The 18855-nt window shown below is 38.5% G+C and overlaps 1 protein-coding gene across 1 annotated transcript in view; it reads right to left on the minus strand.

Moving 5' to 3' along the window:
• FSHR (follicle stimulating hormone receptor) overlaps nt 1–18855 on the minus strand; it is a 77319-nt gene that overhangs the window by 32100 nt on the left and 26364 nt on the right. Inside the window, exon 2 of the mRNA XM_031598482.2 lies at nt 15878–15949. Within this exon, the coding sequence (XP_031454342.1) occupies nt 15878–15949 (72 nt within the window). The remainder of the gene's footprint in view (nt 1–15877; nt 15950–18855) is intronic.

The following is an 18855-nucleotide window of genomic DNA, read 5'->3' on the forward strand; positions in this document are numbered from 1 at the left end:
TTCCAGATTCTCTGAATAGAGAAAAGCTGACGTGACTCGACTTGCTGAGGACTGGGAGTTATAATGGCCACGTGTGCAGTTTTGGAAGGTGCAAACTACAGGGAAAATGGCTGAATAGTAGCTATAAAGCAAAAATACCTAATGAACAGTATTCACTAAGGTGTTGGGATTTAAGTTTCGTATGAGATCTTCAGTATAAGATTTGGAGGGTCTTACACCTTGAAACAGTTTAAAAGAGACAGGGACTTAGCCTGGACCAATTCTGGATGAAATGAGCCACAAACTCTCTGTCCTCCCTATAAACACAGGTAGCTCAGAGGAAGAGGTTTGCATTCTGGTGCTGCACAGACACTGGGGCAGGTGTACCTTCTGACTGACAACCCAACTGCTTTGAAGACAGTCACTAAATTTTCCCTTTAACTATGAAAGATGTAGGGAAGACAGAGAGCTTCCTCGAAAATAAAAGCACCCACCCTAGCAGTGGCATGTCTTTCTTAAATGCTCCAGAGGCTCATGAGAGTTGGTGGTAAAGTGATGGTTCAGCTGAGAAAGGGTCCTCCTTGTTCAGAGATGCTGACACAAGCATTATGCCCACCTCGTAACTCCTTTCATGGAAATGGACTAGGAGAGTTTATTGCCACTTATCTTTTACTGCTTCTTTCCTGGCTTTGGTAGCCAGTTAATGATGAATAGTTTTATTGAGAATGACCCGGGCAGATGAGAGAGTTACACCAGGGATAATCACTTAGGGCAGTGCCAGAATGAGGAAACTGGAAACCCTGCTCCTGAGAAGACCGACTTCTGCCTGACCTCAAACTCATTTTGAGTGAATATCAACAGATATCAACAGTTCAGACTGTCCTGGACTTTGGCTTCCAGCACACTAAGTCAACTGACAGCCTTTTCAAAGAGACCATCTTGAAGAAGATGTTCCCAGACACTTTAACAGAGTTCTGAAGTGTTCTGGAGTGTTTAATATAAGTACATTCACACAACAAAGAGATGCCTCTGGAGGGCTGTTCATTACTAACTCCAGTGCATTACAGAAACTGGGGAATTCACAATAGTAAGTGCCTCGGATATGTACAAATAAACTTAGATAGGAGGGGAAAATTGTCAAAAAAGCCCACTGTCACTCCTCAGTTAAAAATGTTCCCAAGCCTTATGAGAGGACTCTGAACAACCACCAGAGCACACCATGCAGTACATTACACTCACTTCAATGAAAGTAAATCCTCCTGACTTGATCCATCATGAGAAAGATATTTGCATTGTCTAATGTGAAATTCAATTATGAATACAGACATTATCTTCCAGCTGCTAACATCAGCTGCTACATCTTTCAAATGTCTTCCTGAAGGGATTTAGTTGTCCCTTAGTCAGTGTTACACAATCCCTGCAAAATATCTTTTTTCCAGCACAGAGATTTCCTTTTGTCTCCTTTTCTGTTTGCATTCGTTAGTTCCTTTCATAAAAAACTACTTACTATTCTTATGCTTTCTTTCTTAGGGAGGCTTTGACCCTACAAGCTCTTATTCCTGAGCTTTATTTCCAGACTCAGCCAGGACCCCACTGCATAAATATGTACTTGATTGGAGCACTCAGATAAAACCTACTTGGGAAAGGGATCTTCTATGCTTCCCAATGTAACAGAATGCAACTGCAAACACAAACACCAGCAAGCAACTACTGAGGTAAAAGCTTTACAGAGCAAGAGTGCAGCGAGAGTATCTTACCTGATTGTGACACTGTTCCATAAAAGTAGAAAAAAATCATCATTAAACCCAAATCTGCAGGTTCTCTATTGAAAAACGTAGAGATGACACAAAAAGACTGGAATTACATTCAATCCCTAATTGTTTTTGGTTTTTTTTTTTCCAATCAGTGAGCAGTAGCAAGGAGGAACCTGATTCAAGACATCTGAAGTCTTATGTGCCAAATAACTGATCAGATCTGTACCATGAACCCTCTTTTCCTGGGAAAATTACATGATTCCATTTGGATTTCCCTGACATAAATAACCCCCTACACTTGCAAACACTACAAGACTGTACACAGGTAAGAAAGACTTACTAGTGGAAAGAGAATATGTCATAAAACTCAGGTGAAAATCTGGCATATTAATATACGTCAGTGCTGCTGTATGTACAGAATATTCCGATAAAAGCAATACAAATAACAGAGCCTCAGCCACATGATGGTGCTTACTGTTATCAATGAGCAGAAGTCTTTCTGCTAACCCCATTTACAAGGAAGTTCTCACAAACCATCTGAAGGATTTCTGATGTAACTATGCTATACCCAGGCTTGTAGAAACTCTAAACAAACAAACAAAAAAGGCTTCCTGCAACCACCTGCTTCTATGGGTCTTTGATGAGAAGTTCCTAAGGCCAGACTCAGCCCCTTGAGAAGCCTCTACTACTGCTTCCTCCAGAAAAGTCTGCATAGGAATAAGGTGGAACCCTGGGGAATCCAAAAGCATTCTTGGTGCTTTGAAGTGACCTGTTTTTTGTCTCCTTGGGAAGCCTTCTCCACACACTATCCATGGGTCATTTTCAGCTGCAGGCATAGAAAGAAATTGGTGATAGAGATGATACAGAAAACCTTATCTGAGCCAAATCTTCCTTCATCAAGGGAAAAGTGAGGTTTCCTCCTGCCTCGCCGCACAGCTCAAAGTAGGAGACAACAAGAATACAGAAATGATGCTGTCCTAAAACAGTCATCTCTCTTTTGTTGTACTGCACAAATAGTATATATTTATATTATACTACACATAAGTATATACTTATGACATTTTTCTGTCTTCCTGTATTGATGCAAGCAAACAGGAACCGACCATGCTTCCGTACCACACAACCATTTTTCTTTCCAGCAAAGCATTTTGAAAAAAGGATTATTGCTGATAGGGGCATGAAAAAAAAAAAAAAAAACAACACCTGTAGAATTCCCAGACCTCAAAAATTACTATTTGGAAAAGTCACATTGATGAAATACCCTTAAATTAAAACAAAACAAAACAAAACAAAAAACTGAAATTCTTGATTTTTTATTACTATCATTGCTTTAGTTGAGAGTGAAGGAGGTTTAACACTCCAAGCAGAAGGCGTGGAAGCCCATTAACTTTAATATATTGGACTTATATTTACATTAGCACTCAACATTTTAGAAAAACGAACAGAATTTTTTTTCTCTATTTATGTTTACATAAGCTTTGTCTCTAGAAACCATACAGCTCAGTCCACAAAGGGGCACAGAAATACATACACTCAAAAGCAACCCAGCGAGTGCAAATTAATTTTCAAATTTAAATGAATGCTTTGTGCATGTTAAGTACCAAATTAAAAACGACAAGGTAAGCTCCATATTGTTTCTTGCATCACTCTAAAAACAAAATGTGTATTTTGCATCTAGAGGATCTTATTTTCAAAGGAAAATGAGAAAACAAATACAGCATGTTTAATGGAACACTACCATTTCTACCTCTGAAAGATCCTCTCTCTTGAAGTTAAAAGACCTGTCAATGGAGGCTGATCAGGAAAGTTAAACTTGGTGCTTGACCCGACTGGTCAGCAAGGTGCCAAAGGAGAGGGTGAAGGGCCCTCATTACACAGGGAAGAAAGCCCTTGATTTCCCTTTGGTTCAGATTTAGTTAATAACAAAGCGGAAAGATATTATTTCATATTTGTGAAATCCTCCATCTATTCATAAAAAAGCCACAGCACAGCCAAAGCAATCCAACTTTCCACAGTGCCCCACAGCGGAGCTCAGTCACCCGCAGAGACCAGCTCTGTCTCAGGGCCATTTCAAAGTGCAGCCAAAAGAGGCTTCTGATTTAAAGCCAGCTGCAGCAGTCATACCTTGGAGTGAATCATCATTTCCTGAGGTTACAGGCTGAGATCACCATCTCATGGTATGCAAGACACCAACTTACCTATGTGAAAATAAACCATTCATCACACATATGCAGACTGGATATGAAAAAATGACCTAAAAATCTAGGGGTTTGCGTCCTATTACCCTCTGCCCCTGAGCCATCCTCCTGTCACAGGAAGCTTGTGACATATTTTTTGTGGGAGGAAGGTTTGGGGATGGAGACGAACAACCCCAACTCAATTTTGTCCTAAAATTATGCATAGCTCAGAAAATAGACAAATGAACAAGAACAAAATGGTCGCAAAAGAGGAAAGTGTAGTAGCAAGGAAAAAAACTGCCTCGTTGCATACTGTATCTTCATTTGAATTGCAGAATTAATCTGAATGAATTATGTTTTTTAATTTGTTTAACTATGATAATAGTCACCATGCACTGGTGGTTTTAGCAGTATTTTCTCTTTATACATATGACTCAAGAATTACCATAGCAACTTGCTTCCCAATTAGCCTTCAGTTAGTAACAATCAATATGATTAGACAAGGTCAGTGCTGGAGAAAGCTCTGTAGATTTTTAAAAAGACTACCAAGAGTCACTAATGACTAGAATAGAATGAGTGGGATCCCGGACAATCTTCCCCAAAGAATGGTTGCTATTGTTCACACTTCAGTGAACAAAAGGATTCATAACTAAGGCTACTCCTGCCATTTACCTGACTACAGAAAGCTTTTAACCCATCAACAGGTTCACAAATTATGAAGAACAGAAGCATCCCTAGATTTGCAGACAAAAAGTTGCCTTCTGATCACACTGCTGGGAATGATGTCGACTTCACACCATCACAAAGCAAGAATAAATATGCTGGATATTTTTATCAGTGTCCCTACATCTGAAATCAACAATCCTGTGTAGGAAGGCTACATGAAACCTGGAATAAAGCAAGGCTCAAAAGTGCTGGGATCCCATCAGGAAGTTCTCCTTCTAGTGACCCGAGTGAGTGCCAATCTCTGACACAATTTGCCCCTTATTGTTACAGTCTGTTAACACGTTATTGCTTACCCCAAAAGCACTGTGCCTGGCAGCACAGTTGGACGACAACATGGTGTGCTATTCAGAGGTACTCTGGGCCTAAGGAACACAAAACAGGCTCTTCGACACTGACAGATGAAGGCTCGTAAAAAGCCACTCCACTTGTTAGCACTTTTAAATCTGCTACCAAGAAACACAGGCAAAAAATACAAAATAAAAAAAAATATATCTTATTTTTAAACAAACGATGAGTGTCATCAGTTCTGCTGAGGCACGAGGCTGGCTGTGACAGATGGACTGTGATCTATTTACTTGCCTCTTTGTACAAACGTGTTGCCACTTAGCTCTGCCCTATGTTCTTCTTTTGAAGGTAACTTCTCCTCTGCAGCTCAGCCCTGCACAGAGGTCTGGGCTCCGAGAGGGGAAGAGCAAAGGCTGCCTGTACAGTGAAATCATTATGGCAAACAAGTCTGGATAGTGCTGTGCGACAACACTTCAAGCAAGCTTTGAGGCAATCTGTCTCAACCTTCCCCTGTACAGAATGTCCCCAGGAAGAATAAAAAGGCTTTTAAGATCAAAAAAGACAGGTTTGATTAAAATATAAACTAGGACAATTAATTTTAAAGCAGAAAAACCTCAAAGGAAATTGGTTAGGTGGAAGAGAATGGAAAAATGGTTCATACACCTCTCTCCCCTTACATCCAGCACCTTTGGAGAAGGTTTAGAGTTCCTCAGTGACTTATTCCAAGTGGCAGCAAGCCCTGCCCAGACCTCCCTGAAACTGCATTCATTACCTCAGGGGCTGCTCTTCAGTGCAGTCCCTGAGTGCCACATTTCCATACCTGACTGCAAAACTCCTGCTACTTACAGTAGCTCAAAGCTGCTCCACATCGAACATGCTCATTAGGCTGCAAAGGAAATGTCCTATCCCACTGCCTCTAAGGAGCTCTTCTGCTGTCATTTTTCCTAAGGAGCATCATGTAATTGGGAACAGAAGTAGTAAATAATAAAACAAATCCATTTCACCACATCATGCTCCTCCCTTCCCACAGCGCGGGTGGGAACAAAGTTTAAGAATCCAGCACAAGAAGTCTTAAAAGTGCAAAAAACAAAAAGAAAAAGCATATAATCATAAAATCTCATTCAAAACAAATGCTAATGTTGACAAAAGGACTAGATATGTTCTAATGAGCACCTTCATGTCATAATTACACTACAAAGGATAAATATTTCCAGATAAAGATGTCATTTTGAATAGACAAACAAGACAGAAGTAAATAATGTTTCTGAATAACAAAGAACCAGTTTACTTTAGTCCACAAATGAAATTCTGCATTACTCCTTTTAGTGGACAAAACACTCAGCACACAGGTAACGCACAGAAACCATTCAAGGAATTTGTGCTGAGCATCAGCACTGGGCAGCTATTCACTATTATGTATTACATGCATTTCTCCTCCTCAGAATAGGATGAACAAAATATTTCTTTTCTCCATCTGGAGAATCTATTCCATAATTATTCCAGAAACATTCTCTCTAGTGCCCTTCAGCAATCGGCACTGGTAGTTTTCAGGGTCAGGGTTCTAAACTAAGAAAGTCAACAGCATGTCATTATCCCCAGCTCCTAATCCTCTGTTGTCTGCATTTATTTATTCATGTGCACTTTACTCACAAATGACATACACAAATGGTATGCATTATTTTCTTAAAGAAAATCAAGCACATGCATGGAGATCTTCATCAAAAACATCTTTCTGCTCAAGAAATCCAAAATTGCAAAATTGCAAAATATTCACAGTATTTTGCAAGCAAATTGTTCTTGGCTTGGTCACAAAGCAAACAATGTGTGCAATGAGTCTCTGGATTTACACCTGGGATGAATATAGGCTAGCAGCATCTTTTATAGAAAAATCAAAATGCAGCTCACTAATAATGATGAAATGCCCAACTTCCTCTCCACTGAGCAAAATACCCATCAAACTAATGATTAAATCCAAATCAATCTTTTGGCATTATAGAAATAAAGGCTGTGCAATATAATGCTGTCAGACAATCAACATCTCCTGCTTAGAAAATAAATGTCTTGACTTCATCTGAGTGTTTGTTTTCCATAAATGCTGAGGTTTCTATCAGCATTTGTATAGCAATAGGAAGCAATTCTCCACTGCAACATGCCAATTCCACCAGCATTATTTCTAAAATAAAAAGAAAAGCTAGATAAAATCAATAGGAGACTGTTTTTCTGAAGTCCACCTGAAACTGAATTACCATTTCTGAACTGGTGCCAACCTTCCTCTCTGTGACAAAAAAAAACATTTAACAATAACAGTAAGTAAGAATAAGTATTGAAGAAAATCCCAGTTAGAGTATGCCAGGAACATGGTCACACCTTTTGCACTCGCACACTGTTGTAGTTAGAAACACACTGAAATAAGATTAATAGAAAAAATAATTAAAAAAAAATCTTTTTTATGATGAAGAAAATTCAAAACTTTGCCATAAAAATATATTTTTTTCCTTTTTTTTCCCCAACAGCAGTAATTTTTCAAGCAAATTCAGAAACTGAATATACCTGGAAGTACACAGCACTTCCATGCCTCCTGAGATATGCTTTAACCCAAATGCCAACAGACTCCCAGCTGCACAGCACTGTGGTGCAGCAGGAACCACAAGCCCTCACACCAGCAAGTCTACCAGACAGTGGAGATTGAGATGCTTCACAACCAAGTGAACAGTTGCAACATCTGTGCTTCTAAATGCATGTGTTTGAGTTCTCTTAGAACTGTTTTGTTATTCTCTTTCCCACAAGACTGCAGATTTTTCTCTTTTTAGTAGAAAGAATCCCTTTTGTATTAACTCTCTTGAGATTCTCTGCAGTTTCTTCTCTGGTTTTTATCATGAAGATTCTTTTTATTAGCGGTCTTGATGCATTTTCCATAGCCAAATCACACATTGTGTGAATTATTTCTTGCAATTTTTTGGGTTTGTCATTTAATAGTTTTAATTGAAATCCAGTGCTCCAGTAATAGCAATAGAATGGGCAGGAACAATCATTCCTGATCACCTTCCCTACACAATCCAGACTGAACAGACCACTCCAACATCCTCTGTCAAACGTCTTCATCCAACACCCTGGCCTACCTACCCTATTCTTCCTCAGGTGGAAAGCATCCATGACTGTGTTCATTTTAGTGACTATTTTCTTTGATCCCTATACTTTCAATAATTCTTACCATTTGCATGTGGTGGGTTTTTGGACCACTAGGCTTACAACTTTTATTTAGAACTATACATTATAATCCTTAAACCTCATTTGGAGTGAATGTGGTTAATTCAGAACCCATATTTAAACGTATAAAAAAGCAATTGTTCTTCTCTGTGCACTTCATATTAGACTTGCAGAATTCTAGAATGAACTAGTTTCATCTAGAAACGACCTTCAAGATCATCAAGTCCAACCATCAACCCAACTTGCAGAGACCCATCACTAAATCATGCCCCTTAGTGTCACGTCCACACATTTCTCAAATACATCCAGGGACAGGGACTGCACCATTTCCCTGGGCAGCCCATCCCACTGCTTGACCATGCTCTCTGTGAAGAAATTTGTCCTAACATCCGACCAAAGCCTCTACTGGCACAACCTGAGACCATTTTTTCTCTTCCTATCATTTGTCACCTGGCTCCTGTACTGAGCCCTTAGGAGCACCAGTTGTGACTGGCCGCCAGCTATATTTTTATGAATTCAGGTAATGTGAACATGTCACACTGGGGAGAGGCATTAAAATATCTGGCATGCATTCAGGAAAATGGATTTCCTTTTCTTTTTTTACTTTAAATGTATCTTTGTCTACACAACCATAAAGCAGGAATGAGAAATGATATCCAAGATGATTCTTCTGTTCAAGTTTCAGTTTCTAATGCTGGCTTTATATTAATGCTGTTAACAAATAAAGACTATGCTAACAATTCTCACCAATTTCATTCTTGCTCAAGCGAAGAAAGTAATGACAAAATGTATCTTCCTTTTTTCTTTTCTGAATATGTTCTATCAAAGAAAGCAAGTATCAAGATACCAAACATTCCACACAGAAGGAGTTACGGAGTACTGTTTTTTGCACTCTAATATGTTTCCATTAAAGTATGCAAATATTAGTATTATTCCCTGGGACTTTTTAAATAGGAAAGTCAGAAAATGCTGATATGGACATAATGAATTGATTTTACAATTCTTATCTTCTTCTTTCAAGTGCTTTTATTTTGTCATTTTTTTTTTTCCCCACTAAAGTATTAGTAAAACTTTTTGATCAGGCTACACATTTACTGAAGTATTACAAAGCTGTAATTAAAATCTTTGCTCTTTGACATCAGAAGTGACTTACTGACAAGAATATTAAACACCTACTTCATTTGTTTTGTAACTGTGCAAGAGATGACAACAATAACAGCAAATGTAAGACCTCTTCCACAGATAAACTTTGGCAGAGAAAATTAGAATGCCAGGTGAGGATGCAGCAGAACATTTATAAATTATATTAAAGAACACTAGCCTTGGCTCATTACATTGTATTTAGAACACAAAGCACAGCTTCTACTTTCAGAAAATAAATTTAATTAAGAACATACCAGATCTCATATGTTTTCGTACCAAACACTAAAACTTGCTATCCGTGGTTGATATTTGCAATGGTTAGAAAGTGGTCATTTGTAGTAATAGCATTCATTCTAGAAGGAAATGTGTCTAAGTCACTCAGTGCCATGCTGAGAAACAGCTGCAAAACTCAGTGCTTTGCCCAGCTTCTCCATTGATGAGATGTTACTGGTGCCTTGGGAGAAGTTCGCATGGCTGCTCCCCATCAAATCCCATTTATGGGAACCCATTTCAAAGGGCAGAGCACAGCAATGGGCAAATGAAGACTGACACCTTGGATGTGTTGGGCTAAGGAATGCATACAGTGCAAGATTAGCTCCTTTACATGGTTTTGCTGCTGAACCAGTGACCTGAAGCGCAAGCAACCCCTCCAGTACAGACAAGAGATGCTGATCACCATTCAATGCTGACAGTCAACTGTGAAAGGAGCATCTGAAATTATGAGTCCATCTGCTGGAACCTGGAAAATTCCTGTGATTGCTCACAGCCCTCATACCAGTGTGTGGTGGCCAGGCAGCCCTGTTGCTACTAATTTACACAGGGTTAAACCATGGAGATGAAAGGCAAAGTCCTTTACCATAGCAGTGGTCCCAGTGAAAGAGTTTGAAATGTCAGCTTGAACTTTCAATTTCTTTGCTTCTGTTGGTTGCTGGTCTTAAGATTTTTGAACAGTAGTCCCCTATTCCCCTAAATATGAATTCTAAAATACATATTTAGACTCATTTAAATGCATTCAATAGCATACTTATTTTGGTGCCCTGCCTTTAAGGTGCATACTGTTACACATAACGTCCTATGATATAAATTAGAATTCAATATCCATTAACTTACACCTTGAGATTTTACCCTGGAGTATTTGTTATCAAAGTATGATTCTTACCTGATTTGGTACGTATTTTGATACACAGAAAGCACTGCATCTCTCTTTCACCTTAGGGATGTAAATAAATGTTTTTGTAAACATGCACTACTTAATTTGAACATTACAGTAGCTCCTGCAAACCCATATTTTGCTTCTAGAACAAAAATTAGTAGAGTTTTCCAATAGGAAAACTTTCCAAAAGGAAGGCAATTCCTACCTAGAGACAAGTTCCAAATGCCTTGGTTACGCTGAATCTATTTTCTCAAAACAGCTTTAATGGTCATATTTAATCACAGCCCCTTGCATACTGAATGAGGCAGGACACGATACATTATGCAAAAAACACCTGAAGAAATTGCAACAATGCCAGCCAGCTTTCTTTACGAGCAGAAGACATAGACTGCTTATCCTTAGGTGATTGTGCAATTCCTGCCTTCCCCTCTCCTCTTTTCCTTCCTTTTGGGCTGTATGCCACTGAGTGTTACAGAATCACGTTTGGGCTGATTGAAACTGATTTCAGGAGAAGAGAGAGTGACAGACGTCCCTTAGACAGCTGCTAACCCTGGCAGTTTTGATGGATTCTGCTGAAGAAGGTCAGGATTGTTTACCCACTGAGTTGTCAGGTTGTTCAAATCTGCTAAAAAAGACTTACAGTCAGTGACGCTTTCTACTACTATGTCAGTCTCCCAATGAGACTTTTAAAATCAAGCCAAGAACTTTGTTCCTTCCCCACTCATGGGAAGCAAGTTACGCCTTGATTTGGTAACCTTAACTTGTGTTTCAAGATATTTTCCTGAATGGTCTTCACTGTTCAAATACCTCACTTTGGTTTAGATGAAACATTAATGTTAACTCATTTTGAATAAGAAAGTGTGGCTTGACTTTGAGCTTATGAGGCAAAAGAGAAAGATGTTAGCACTGTACATCAGGTAGGTTGTCATATACAGCATATGCTGGTGCCAATGTATCTAAGTCAAAGCAGACCAGTGGAACCTGTTTGAACAATCACAAGCTCAACAATCCCAACAAAAAAATATAATGGCTTGAGTGACCTGAGTGATGAGATAAAGATGTGATTCAAAACTTTTTTCTCTACAGAATCATGAAGATACTATAGATAGCTAGTGCTTACAGTCCTGCTATCTTCCATGGATAGAAGACTTCAGTTTGCAGGACGGTCAACTCCAGCAGATTCCCCCAGCCCTTACAGTTGGCACTTAGGATTTTCAGAGCTCATAAAAGATCAGTCTCATCCAGCTCTGTTGAACACAGTATGATTTGTGTTCTTAAAATTTGCCTTTGCCCAAAACTGTAGATTTTGGGAGCAAATCATGAAATAAAGCATTATTTTTTAACTCGAACCTTTTAAAAGAAGAAATAACTGACAATGAACTTTCAAGGGAACTGTGCTTCAGGATAAAGAAGTAAAGACTATTTGGCTTACACAGGGTGAAGCAATACTGTAGCTTCTCTACAATATCACTGTTCAGAGAAACATCATTCCACAGCACATCTTTCCTTAATGACACAGGTCAGGAGCATGACGAAAGTCCTAAGGCAGACTTCTTTTGTCCTCCAAAAATCATTACATGGGTATTTCAAAAGCCAAGGGAGATCAGCATCCTCAGTCTACTTCTATCATCCAGATAGTGATTTGAAGCTGAAATTGCTGTCTAGCTTCCTTGGTTAAGTTAAACTAGCCATTCATCTTGGGATTTGAAATAAAATTCCTGTTTGCTTTTTCCCAAGTGGGACTGAAGCATTCACCTCTTCCCAGAGCAGTAATATATCCCAAACCTCCCCAGATTAGTTCAGCTACTGAGGATCAGACCAAACATCCTATAAATATGACGCATTGTCAGGCATTGTTAGACCACCGCTCAAGGATTTACTTTGCTACACCACAGAATTGGGAGGAAACTTAGCAAGAAAGATAAAAAGAGAGATTTCAATATTGCTTTAGGCTTTATTTCCAAATTAAGTAGTTTTAGTGTGGGTTGAAGATGACATAGGAGCTGCAGAGCATGTTGAATTGATTTTGCCAGGTATGTGCCTGCATGGTGTTGCCTTTTAATTTAGTAACTGGAGAATTAATCTGTTCTGGTAGCGCAAACAACTTAGTTAAGCAGGAGTCAAGAAGAGCTGCAGTGTTCTGGTTGGCTAAGACTTCTTAGGAACAAACTAAATATCAATATAACAAGAATGACTAATCTGCTTTCCTTCCTGCTAAATTAATGTGAAGCCAGAGCTATGCGTAAGTTGCACAGCTGGTAGCAAAGAGCTGGTTAAGATGCTCCCCAGACCTGTGAGTCTCTGAAATACTTTTCAATAAAAAAAATTCAGTATTACACCATTACAAAGAGAGATCTAAATGATTATAACCTTTCAATATGTTTTGTAACTCGGAACATTTTATTTAACAAAATGTCTTGTTCCCTAGAACATGCTTGGGAAAAAACTTTGTCTTGTAAGACATAGCAGGGAGGTCGGAACTAGATGATCTTAAAGGTCCCTTCCAATCCAAACCATTCTATGATTCTAAGACTGCAGAATGGACACTCCATGTTTTTTCAGTAACTGAAGGAATCCAAATGGGCAAGAAGAAAAATACAAGCTGGTAGTGTTTCAAATAAGCTTTCGTTCTTTCAAAAATACAAAACAGTAAAAATATCCCAGTGATAATTTTCTTCATTTCCCAATCACCATCACCATCTCCAAACACAATGTCTATGTTTGGCAACAGATGAAAACACAGATTTTGATTTGTGATTAAAATGGAGGGAGGGAAGATCATGTGCTCCATGCTGACACTTCAAGATCCCACTCATTTTTTTTCTATAAGGAGTTACAATCACTAGTGTCCATACTGGAGATCCCTTGGACAGTACAAATGGAAAGAAAACAAGATATTCCGTGGGTACCATGAAACAAGTCTGACTAGAAGTAACTGACTGGAAATATTCAACATTCTGGGAAAAAATATGTTTGTTCAAAGCTCTCAGTTGCTTGAGTGTACAGGATGAAACTGAAGTGCAGACAGAAAGTAGAAACACTGAAAAAACATTATTGAATTATTTTTGTCTGAAAACCTACCATTATTGGTCACTGTATTCAAAAGCCTTCATTCACTGCGGATGTAAACTCAACTGAATTAAGGTTATTATAGAGGATTAATCTCTCAACCAGCTCATCCCCAATGAATGATTCCAAAGATGGCTGCTCCCTGCAATTTGTGAGTCTTAAAATCCTACCTCATTCTCTGAAACACTGTTGGAAATCACCTAGAAATGATAACTGATGGAAACGTTACAGACTTTCTTCTTTCTCCCTTTCTCTCTTTCTTTTAATTTTTATTTATTTATTATTTATTTTTAATTGCTTTGAATTAGTAACACACTCAGGAGATATTGCGGCTCTCTTCATTTTTAGCCTACTTAGTTCTACATGAACACGTGCATATACTACATTGAAGTATTTCATTTGTATACATCAGGCTATCTACATTTTACCACATGGAGGTATCACACCATTATTAGCTCTTTTCCTTAGATAAACTGAAGTTTGCTTTAATCTTCCTTTCTGTGCATGATCTTGCAAAAGAAATGAGGCTTTCACACAAAAGCTCTGTTTTTAATGTGTAAATATCTCATTTGATTACACACTTTATTTGGTCTTTACGTTATCATGAATATTTCTGATCAATGTTTTATGGATTAGGTTTAGGATTTGTGAGCTTTTTCAAATTTCATCTGTTTGCCACACCATTTGCAAATACTGCATTCTTTGTTGATGTTGATTGGTCTCATTTACATATTTATCACACTTCTACTTTCAAGGGTATTTTGCTATAGAATGTCCCCATTTCTTCTCCATGTTCTAATAGTACATAGATACACTTTCAAACTGAGCTCATTTCCATTAGTAATTATTTTGGTTAACAATAAATCGCCACTTAGAGACATTCCATTCAGTGTGATGGTTAATTTCATAAATATCTGGCATATGGTTTCTGAGTAATTAAAGACAATGGGAGCAATTTATAATGCACTTTTGCAGCCCACTTCACAGTCTAGGGAGCTGAATGTTTTTTCCATAAGGATTGCATTTAAAGGAATCCAGCATGACTGGGGAGAAACAAGTTCCAAACTGGTGACACAGCACTGATCTTTTTCCTAACTAGTGATTCCTGAACACAGAAAATAAGATCTTTATTTTCTCTATTTTTTTTTCATTAAAAACAAAACAAACAAAAAATGAACAATCACAAACATCAACAACAAAAATACTCTTTTCTGTAGTTCTACATGCTATCAACCAAGACCTCTTGAAATCCTCTAGCATCTTCACTTCTTATCCTTTCTGGTTTGCTAAGCTTCCTCTATATTCTTAAACAGGAGCATGAGATGATAAAAGGAGAAGACAATGCAGAGAAATGCAGGCAGTTTTGCTCTTATAAAAACAGAACTGAAAATGGTACTGACCTTGAAGTGCATTTCCTCACTGCTACTCAGGCTCTTCTTGGACAAACAGTATATTTGCAACCCTCACCAGTGAAGGTACAAACACTGAATGAATTTCTAAACAAAATGTGATTTACATATATATGAAATAATTTAGAAAAACACAACATGCCCCAGAATAGTTCATATTTTACAGTGAATTTTATCTTTTCTGGTGCTAGCATCAGTTAACCTGTAGACTTGTGGTAGCTAAAGAATTCTAGGAAATGTATGTATGGTAACTGTTGTGTCATAGCCTGAACCACTGATTGATCACCTGGGGGAAGGACTGGGTCAGCCCTGGGAGCATGGATGAAAGGATGCAGCTTGGCTGCATCTCTGGTTGGAGATCCCTTCCTTGTGGAGTTTCTATTGCAAGCCTAGACCTTCCGAGACAGGTGAGTGCTTTTCCTTTTTCTATTGTAACATCCTCCTATTGCACTAGTCCCTTTGCTGTTACAACATATGACCAAGCATTTTCTTCCTTGTCTTGGAGTGCTGCAATACATTCACCACAGCAGACTAATGGGTACCTGCAACATCTGTTCATCAAAGGCACTCATAATTATAACTCCGGGCTTATTAGTAAAATTCACAGAAATTAGATGCTTGCTCTCTTTATGTTCTAAGAATTTCAGAACTATCCTGTGCAAGAAGCTTCTCACATACGCCCAGCCATTGACTGCAACTCTTCGTATGCAATTACAATGGCACTCCCTACTGAACCACTCCTTTCACTGAGAGGACAGCCCAGCTACTTGATATAAAAATGTATTTGTGACAACAATGCTTTGGAACATAATCTGAAAAATGGAAAAATTGTTTTTATTTTTAAATGAAAAGATGAAACTAGGTGGAGCTCAGAGACAGGGGTTACTCATGGGCAGTAAAAGGAGGAGCTGCAACAAGAAATTGCTGTTTTAAGTAAAACAATTGTTGACTGATAAATATTGACAAAATACATACATTTTCTCTAGGTCACGAAGTCCTGTGAAAGCTCCCTTTGGAATGACTCTGATCTTGGTGAGGACAAATCTCCTGAAAATAGAGAAAATGGGGTGATTATTCACTGTTCACAAAACAGTGTGGCAGCCTTGCCAATACACCTTTTGCCCTGATACAAGGAGAGTTTCCAGCCTGAAGGCTTCACAGCCAAAATAACAGCTATAATGTTTGCAGGCTTCGTGGGATTCCAGCTGCCTGCCTGGACCAAAATTACAACACTGTGTTGGGTTGCCTCTGGTGCTGCTGGGGAAAGATTATCCATCAGTGAGTGGCAAGTTCCCTGCTGGCTTCAGTAAGAAATAAACACCTGGTCACTGCAGCTTTGCTGCACACTTGGAGGGAGCTGTGTCTTTTTCATCTCATCCTCTCCTCTGAGAGATGCTCAAGCACAGGATGAAGCAGCCCTGTAGAGTTTGGATTGGGATTTTGAGTTGCTTATGCAAGGCGGTAAGGTGCTACATGCATGTTCATGTAAGATAAGCCATAACCCGCTCCACAGATAATTTAAGGAGTCAGCTTGTATCTCCCATCAGTGCCACTTTAATACTCCTTATTGCTTCTCACAGTCTCTCTTCTAATTAGTTCATAATATGCCGTAAAATTGGAACTTTGGAATACACAACTCTACTACATAGGGACCAAGATAATACTTTAATCATTTTTTAAAGTTCACAGAAGATCCTTCATGAAGAATAAATGTTTGAAATATCAGATAAACCTTGTTGTTAACCTGAACTCAGCTTCTTTTATTACAGTAAACAGAGGACTACAAAACATTGAAAAACAAAACAACCACCAACAACAAAAAGAACAGTTCAGTATCTACTACACCTTAAAGAAGTTGGAACTCGGGCTGGTATTGCCTGCTATGTAGTCCTGCACATTTTAACACAATACTTAAAAACTAGAGACATTATTCCTTATTGTTCACATGAACTACTTATAGAATCCTTATTTATTTCAGCTGATGAGTTTAGAATTTTCACATGAGAGCATCATGTTTTAATCAAAACTTAGGGAAAAAGTACATCATATTCTGATAGAGTACCATTGTGATAGGTTTCTATTTTTTAAATTCTAGATCTTCAGTAGAATCTATCTCCTCATTTAGCTCTAGAGATGTCAGTAGGATTATAGCAGCAGTGAGTTTTGCCCCATCCTATTTTAAGCACTGAAATGTGTGGCAATCTCTATCTGAAAGATAAAAATTTGGTATTCCATTATTCTTGCACTATTATTAATGTAAGTTAGACAGAGCTTCTGTATACTGTCACACAAATATTACAGCATTGAGATCATTATGCAAATGCTTGAAGGATTAAAGGGCTTCCAGAAAAGGCCTAACCTGGATCAAGCAATTTGTAAAGCCCTACTAAAAGCACAGTCAGTATAATGCATGCAAAGCTATGTCTGTGCCTTCAGAGTTCAGATATTGGATCTGTGCAGAATGCTCAGCAGGCTTAGTGCTGCAAAGCTGAACCATCAGGCAACTGTTTAACTTTGATCTACTTTGAAACCTTTCCTAACCTCTCCTTTGTAGAGACATGCCTAATTTTGGCACTATAGAAAGTGGGCTCAGTCTGAAAAGCCACTTATGTATTTTTATGGCAATACTCTGAAATGAATCCTCTCTGTAGATCATCAGTAGATTTGCAATTCTTTAATTAAACACTTTACCCCACAAAGAATTTACAGCCTGACCCTAACACTAATTAAAAGAAGGGAGCTTCATTCATAGATGACGTTACCTGTATAAGTAATGCTGTATGTGCATAGAAGAATCAAACCTTGGGCTTCTTTGCTGAATAGTCTGCAATCCTGTGCTAATAAGGAGCCAGAATTTAGGAGCTGCATGCCTAGTGCCTTGGAGCAGTTAAGGTAGAACTGAAGTTTAATAGCTGAAGTTTCACATTCCACTTCATTAGATTAAGGTTAATTGTTTTTAAACATCCCCACGTAGGCTAATAAAGTCAGCTTTAATGTTATAACTAATATTGAAAATTAGAATCAGTTACTTGTTGAATTATCAACTGTGCAATGAATAGGAGTCCATTACAACTATTGGAATGCTGTATTGTCAATAAATCTCACCAATTAGGCTCCAAGAATCAATCTGCACTCTACTTGAGATACCAGCTATTCAGTAACAATTTTTGCTGGGGCACGTGGGGAAAAGAACTGAAAAGGATTTTCTTGGTTTTGTGATTGCAATTGTTTTAAGGCCAAAGAAATAAATACAGCCTATCTTTGGTCAAGCATGTTTCATGCCAAACAAAAAAGGTGTCCTTCAAAAACATGTACTTAATGGAGAAAAGCACTGTTTGGTCCTAACAAATAATGCTAGGATTTAGGTACCCAAACAGAAACCACAGAAAACCATAAATGTTCAGCACATGGTGCAGAATTAAAAACCCAGAGCCAGGTGCCTGGCACAGGGCATGAGGAATGTTAGACTCAGGATCGTGATCCAAAAATCTGTACCTTGTGCAGGCAGTTACATGGATCTACATCTCATGTCCAACGCATCTAGGTCTTCCATACCCTCAATATATTAAAAACAAACAAAGAAAAACAATCCAGAGAGCTCTTCTCACAGCAACTTTACTGGGATGGAAGAAAGCTTTGTGCTCCCTTGATGCTATCCCAGCAGCAGAAGGACAGACACAGGGAATGGAGCTCCAGCATCGAGTCCCTCCCTCACCTCAAATAGTGCTTAGCAGCCAGGAACCTCTCTCTGTGCCCTACTGCATGTGAAGCATTGTACAGCCAAGGCTATGAAACTCCTTGTGCCACCAAGGAAAACAAGAGAGAGCTTAACCCTAGCATTCTTTTAGAGACATTACAGTTAGATTTGATTTCTCTTGGACAGGTTAAAAAAAATATAAATATATATATACATAGATACAAGATCAAAGTTCACTGATGTTAGTGTTATCATT

Source organism: Phasianus colchicus, chromosome 2 (genome assembly GCF_987193195.1).
Source record: "Phasianus colchicus chromosome 2, bPhaCol1.hap1.1, whole genome shotgun sequence".
Taxonomy (NCBI): Eukaryota; Metazoa; Chordata; class Aves; order Galliformes; family Phasianidae; genus Phasianus; species Phasianus colchicus.